We start from the raw sequence: 7,067 nt of genomic DNA on the forward strand, positions 1-7,067 counted from the left end.
TATATATATATATAAATGTAAATTCTTTTAATGAAAAGTCTTAATTATTAACAGTGTCCACAAATTGGGATGAAGAACCTTAAAGATAGGAAGATCAGTAAAACTGTTTTCCCTTGGTTTAGCCTATCAATTAAAAGAATATGACACTGCTTGAAATGACTTTTGTGTATTTCTTCAGCTTTTCTTTACAGCCACAAGAAAGGTTATAATTAGAGAGCTAGAGTCTGCTTTCTCTAAGAAGATAGCACATTACTTTTTGACTCAAGTGAGGTCTAAGTCTGGCCAGTGGTGTCCCTGTTATATTTGCTATGCATCAAAAAGATTTAAAATATCATTTGTTATACACGAAAAAAATTTATTGATAACAGCAGAAAACATTGCTAATGCAAAGAGTAGGAAGCTGGTACCACTGTGAGGTGTCCTCTGTTTCAGACCTGAGGGGTTTGTTTCTGAATTGTTCTATTAATTTGGAATGTGATTCCGTACTTATCATGGTGTACCTCTAATAAGCATTAAACTGCCTTTCAGGGGTTGCCAGGAGGTGAAGGACCCAGGGGCAGCCGTGGGTTAGATGGCTGCAATGGCTCGAGAGGAGACCCAGGATTTCCAGGGGAACACGGTTACGTGGGACCGAGGGGCCCTTACGTACGTGAGCGGCGTTCCCGCTGCCCGTGGGCACTGCACGTGGACCTTTCCCTCCCAGCTAACAGCTCTTCAGATGAAGGGAGTTTCAGGCTATGGCACTAGCTCTGCAACGCACAACAAATTTCCAGGCATTGTTACTAATGTTCATGGGAGGAAAGGACACTTGGTGCATTAACAGAATAAGTTTAAGCTTGAATGTGAGAAAAGTTCCCGTATCCTTGAAGTATACATGTCTGCCTTGAGACTTAAATTCTGCTTTGCTTCCCCAGTACGTAACTGCACCAAAGCTAATAACATTTCATGGAAGTACAACTCAGAAGGAGTAGCTTAAAACCATGACAGCATTTATCAATACTTGAAATTTCTTAAAAGCCTTAATAGTAGGGAGGTTGCCACAATGAATTAACAGTAAGTAGAAGCTTCAACAAGTCTAAGTCCTGTAACACTCAAAGATTTTTAGTGGTTGATCACACGAGTGTATTAGTATCTCTACTGTCTCTTCCAAATTCATGCTCTTAACAGTTTCACCTGCCTTTTTTTGCACATGACTGCTCTGTGCAGACTTCATCTTCCCTGGAAGTTTATCTGTGTATGTAGAGATCTTTTCAGCTGGAACATTTAAAATTAGCACTTCAATATTGTTTATTTTGCTGTTAAAATAGAAAGCATTTTAGAACTGTTTAAATGGTCATGTTAACAGTGCTTTTCTAATGAAGATAAAGCACAGATCTGTGTCAGGGATATAAATTACTGTAGCTCCAAAGAAATTCTGCTTAACAGATCTAGTCCTCAGTCTTTGACTTCTCATGGGAATAAGTTTCAGTTCTGAATTATTAATACCTGATTAGTTGGTCTAACAGCTTCCCTGGAATTTTCTAAATAAAACAGTAAAAGCAACTGCAACTTACATGAAAAGTCAAATGTGTTTAGTGGGAGCTAAATAAGATGCTGGCTGCCAGAGTGAAAAAATGTGATCAAAAACATAGCAATTAGAAAAAAAAAACATTAAATTTTAGTCTTGGACTTATAATAAATGCTATGAAGTACACAACCTGAATAAAAATCTTGATTATGACCTCATTTGGTACATCTTTTCAAGTAACCCATTAACCCAGCAAATGGTGAAATGCCTTCTGCTCAAACTGTAATTTTACCTGTATTTTCTTACTTAATTCAAAATAGAGAGTTTTTCTCTTTTTAATTAGCCAAATGACATAAAGGAAAAATGAGACATGGGACAAATTACAGCATAAATCCTCCCAATTCCAGGAGCAGGCCTAGGAAACTATTTGCCACCTACAAAGAATGGGAAACAACAGGCATGTAACCTTGGATATGTACTCTAAAATTCCAGTGAAAATTAATTTAGCTACCCAGAAGAAACAAATTTAGTTAGCATATTTGCTTGTGTACAAGAATTCTGTTCCAGCCTCTATGTACAGATTGCCTGGTTTTAAATTTTAAAATCGATTTCTAGCAACAAGTACCAACCTGACTATAGATTCCAGTTAACATTTTTATCTTATTTATAACCTTGTCCCATATAATTTTATTTAATAATATGTACATATTCATCAGCTTCACTTCTGTTATCTTGTAGGATCTGTACATTTACCTCACCAATAAATTAGAAAGTGGTTTCTATTTGTATGCCCTTACCGAAGTCTTGTAGAAGGTAAACTGAATCTATTAAAGATGGTTTATAACACAGGAGATAACAAGGAAAATAATCAAAGACAAATATAACTTTTGGTGTGTTTAATGTGTTCCCTAGCAGCTGTTTGACCTGCATCCAGTCTCCTGTAGCTATATCCAGCTGCAGACAGCTGTAACTCTTATTTTTAGAGCTTTACCATTCCAGCGATAAGTTTCCCTGTTTCATTCTGAGTTCAGGATTTGAGCTGCCACTGTATGACATCAGGAAATCAGTACAATTTGAAAGGGGTTTAATTCTATGAAAAACACTATCCCATTTGATTGAAATCAATAGTTAAGTGGTTGATGTGGTTAAAGAATACCTGGTATGTTTGAATTTCAAATGAGAAAACTTCAGAAATAGTGTCTTAATATAGCTGTTCTTCAGATATGCATGTATTATGCTCTGAACACTCAGGCATGACAATTTGATTTTGCAAAAGCAATCGTCTCTTCCTGCTAAGTCAGACTGAGGTTTTGAGGGTGCTAGGATTAGCAAAATCTTATAAAGGAGTCCACTGCAGATACCACAGTAACTCAGTTTTTAAAAATGCAGGGCATACAGAAGGCAATTTTACTTGCAAGATCTTGTTAGAGAAAAGAACTGCAAAATGCTCATGCAGTGATGGTGGTTCTGCTGAATTACCTACTCATGCATGGGCACCAGGAAGCCCAGCCTGAGAAATTACCATAAATCTCCACAGGAATGTAGGGAATCAGTAAGTGGGTCATATTTTAAAACACTTTTTTTCTTCAAAGGGAATGCCGGGTCAAAAAGGAGAAAAAGGAAATTCAGCCTATGTTTCCTATTTTGGAAAAGGACCTCCAGTAAGTAGTTGATTGTGAAAAAAATCATATCTTGTAGGAAAACATATATGGCAAATACAATTGTTCTCATAACTCCTCACTGTTTAATAAAGCTTGATGCAGGAAAAAAAAAAAATTAGAAGCAAATATACAACTGGAACAGGTAGCATGTGATCTTATTAGCTATGAATTTAGAAGATACACACAACAAAGCTTGTAATGATTCATTTGCTAAATGATTGTCATTACAGGGAGACAGAGGTGATCCTGGACCCCCTGGCATGCCTGTAAGTACAGTCAGTGGGTTCTATACATACTTTTTGTCTTGGAAGATCTTTCAACTTTTCTTTCTTAGTACAGTAAAGAAATATTGAGGTTTCTCCCTGTCTGTCTTAAATAGCAAAATTCTAGACTGAAGTGTAACAAACATTGAGTCTTGACCATTTTCCCCCATGACCAGTTCATGCTGGCCAAAACGTATCAGAAACAGACCATACCCATCTGCATTAGCTGTTCACTGAACAGTTGTCCCCTTGGTACTCACAGTTTGCAGAATATTTTCTCTGTAAAATTCAAGATGTGTAGAGATGTGACACCTTCTTCAACAGTATCTGGTGGATCTCCCAAGAACACATATCACATGACCATATTTTGGCCTTAAAAACATGTGAGAGGAAGAAAGTGTTGTTTTGTTGTTGACTCACACTCTTAATGGCTTTCACTTCTTCTTAAGCCCTTCAAAAAAATATTCACTGACAAATTGTATCCAGTTCCCACGCTGTAGCACAGCTACTGACAAAGTATTAATTCAAGGCACTGGTAACTGTGCATTGTTCAATGTCTGTACAGTATCATCCAGAAACTGGTGATGAGCTGCCTTAGTGACAGGTGTCAGGCATGGTGTAAGCTTCAAGCCATGGGTGGGATGCAGTGTCCAGCACATTAAGTCCAAGTAATGTAGGCATTTTGGAGGGACTAGTTTTGTGGAGAAAGGGGCAAGCTCTTGGTATCTTCACAAATGGACCTTTTGCCTTCTTTTCCAGGGACCTAGAGGGTCAAGAGGTGCGACGGGCCCATCTGGATACCCAGGCCAGCCCGGCTTGCCTGTAAGAGTGCCACAGTTACACAGCCTTCCATTTGCAGCACACCCCTAAATTCTGATCGAACAACTTTAGAACTCACTTTAATATGAGCCAAAGCCTACAAATAATTTTTGAGGCAGATGATGAAAAGAGATTTTTGCCTTACCTTATGAGTTTGGAAGTTCAGGAACTGGAGCATATGTTTGTCCCTCCCATGCCTGCATGACGATGTTTCATCCCAGCAGTCCGTGCCCATGGAGGAGTGCTGCAAGTGCTCACTCCTTATTCCCATTCCCCCAGGCCACTCTGTGGGGTGTGGGAAGTGAAAGAATTTAGCCCTCCTGAAAGCAGTGGCCAGGCAAAGTAGATTGCACTTTGGGATAGCTATGTCCCAAGAGGAGATTCTGTCCCTAGGCGCTACTGTCAAGAGGAGGTAATTCTCAAAGCAAAACTATCTCTAAATCAGACATATTAACTTGTCTTTATTCTCTTTTAAAGGGTATTCCAGGTTACCCTGGTTTGCCAGGTGAACAGGTAGGCAATGACTTTTCCTGAAGTTGTTAGTGAAATAAGACTAATTTATACAAATATTTCAAATGTCCCTCATGGTTATATTTTACCAAGTTTTTCAAAGGAGTTACTTGATTAAATTCTTATGTCAGCATTTTCTGATAATCTTCAAAGTGTTTTTTTTTTTTGTCAATTAGGGAAACCCAGGTATTGGAGTGGATGGACAAAAGGGGGAGCCGGTAAGAAAGCAAATACTATTACACATCTTACTCCTGTACAATTAGAAATATAATAGAGTCTTGTTGTGTTCCCTGGAATCCATTCATTTCTGGCTGTGTGCTCCCACTAAACATATCAGAATGGAACAAGATGTAGTGTAAGTTAAGATCATTAACCTTGCTTACCTGGGAAGGCAGTAGAGAGGCTTACAGATCTCAGTACAAACCTGTATTATCTACAGGTATTAGTGTGAGTACCTGCTCAACGAGCACAGAAATACCTAGGGCTGTAGCAGAACAGGAAAACGTGCCCAGTCTCACTGAAATGCTGCATGGAACACAATGTGTCTCTGCTCTTCCTTTGGCTTCCACAGGGTGACATTGGACTTCCTGGGCCACCTGGGTCACCACTGTTAGTTGGACCTCCTGGAGCTCAGCTGTTCAAAGGAGAAAAGGTGCTAATTTGTCATCATATTTAACTGTGCTCAACTTGGCAAGTACCATCCTATGATGTAATTTTTGCAAGGATGGCATAGGACAAATCTTTCTGTAATAAACTGTCAGAAATCCTGTCATTCAGCACCCTTTCAGGGGAAAGAGAGAGAGTCTGTGTGTGCTTCAGCTCATGTCCTTGAGGGAAGACTGTCTGGATGCAGAAAGGAGATGCTGCCCTGGCTTTGGTTTGCTTCCCTTTTTGTCATTAGCAAACCATTCAGGCACCTCAGGGCAAGCTGGTTACTCTGCTGGTGAATCACTTCTGCGGCTCTTCGTCAATGCTTCCGTTTTTCAGATCTTTGGCAATTATTCTCTGGAGATATTTCTCCAGTGTAACATTTTGAACTACAAACCCTGACCTTCTAGGGTTCTCTTTTAGCATGAAAATGAAGTGTGATTTTTTTGTCTATTTTTAATGCAAGTTCTTGTCATTTACCATACTTCTTCAATATTGCACCTACTGTAGCCACAGTTGTATACCTTAAAACATAAGAATATTTGTTTAAAAAGAGCAAGAGTTACAAAATTTGCATTACAGAGCCCTATATTGGAGTGGTTATGTCCTAAAGTTTGATTTGCCCAAATACACAACCGAAAAAGTGAATTTTGCATTGCCAGCCCCTGCAGCCTCAACTCAGGACTGATAGATTTTCCATATCATGTTAGGCTTCGATGATGCAAGTGGTTGCTGTGTACAAGGAAGAGGGGAAGGACCAGAAGGACTCACATGAACTTCCCACGTTTCTGCAAAGTGTGAAATAGGCTGCTGTGCAACACAATGTGATCATGACCACGTAGCCAGCCACGCATCCCATTCAGATTTAGGCTATGCACAAAAGTGTAGACTTATGCATGAGAATACTTGCATCAAACTAAACAGAGCAGCAAACAAGAAAGAACTACTGTCATATGTGTTTGAAGTAACAAAGCCCCAGTTAACATGTCCCTGTAAGTGAAAAGGTAGATCTGTCTTGCTCTGGTCATTATGCTGTTTTGATGGTGTTAACAAATACAACTCAGTACATAATTGTTTTTAATTTTTCTTCTGCCTAGTACACCTAGAGGAAAAAGCCCAGTGCTTATGAAAGTACTATTTAACAGCTGTACTTTAGAACAGGACTTAAAAAAAATGTTAAACAGCACATAAGCCTGTCCTGCATATTAATATCTACAAAACTTTCCTTGTATATGTAGGGCCAGAAAGGATTACCTGGGGTCACAGGACACAGAGGGCCACGTGGACCTAAAGTAAGTAATGTGATGATTTTTTTTTCATGGTGCTAGCAAAGTCTTTCTGTTGTTAAGTTAATCTTTCAAAGCACAAGGTGATAGAGGAAATAACAGCATTTATGCTGTGAAAGTTAATCAATGTGAAAGCAAAAATATTTCAAAACCCTTTAGAAAACTTTTCTGAGTCTGTTTTATACATACCTAGCAAATATTGCCCGGGAGGGAAAAGTCTGTGTTGTTTCCATTTAAGCTATTGACACATAACAGACCAGGACTGTGGAGAAAACAGAAGCACAGATTATTTTTTTCTCAAGAAGAGAAGCAGAAGATCTGTAGGTGTTCTTAATGGGGCATGATATATGTTTCCCTGCCTATGTTAGGGAAA

At 38.9% G+C, this 7,067-nt stretch overlaps 1 protein-coding gene across 1 annotated transcript in view; it reads left to right on the forward strand.

Moving 5' to 3' along the window:
• Window positions 1–528: 528 nt before the first annotated feature.
• The window catches only part of LOC103772853 (collagen alpha-4(IV) chain-like), a gene marked incomplete at both ends in the record, with an annotated part of 36,498 nt that continues 29,959 nt past the window's right edge, over window positions 529–7,067 (forward strand). Inside the window, 5 exons of the mRNA XM_008940198.1 lie at window positions 529–645; window positions 3,399–3,434; window positions 4,191–4,253; window positions 4,728–4,763; window positions 4,937–4,978. Coding sequence (XP_008938446.1) covers window positions 529–645; window positions 3,399–3,434; window positions 4,191–4,253; window positions 4,728–4,763; window positions 4,937–4,978 — 294 coding nt within the window. The remainder of the gene's footprint in view (window positions 646–3,398; window positions 3,435–4,190; window positions 4,254–4,727; window positions 4,764–4,936; window positions 4,979–7,067) is intronic.

The sequence above is a fragment of the Merops nubicus genome, unplaced genomic scaffold (genome assembly GCF_000691845.1).
Source record: "Merops nubicus isolate BGI_N331 unplaced genomic scaffold, ASM69184v1 scaffold34725, whole genome shotgun sequence".
NCBI classification, from domain to species: Eukaryota; Metazoa; Chordata; class Aves; order Coraciiformes; family Meropidae; genus Merops; species Merops nubicus.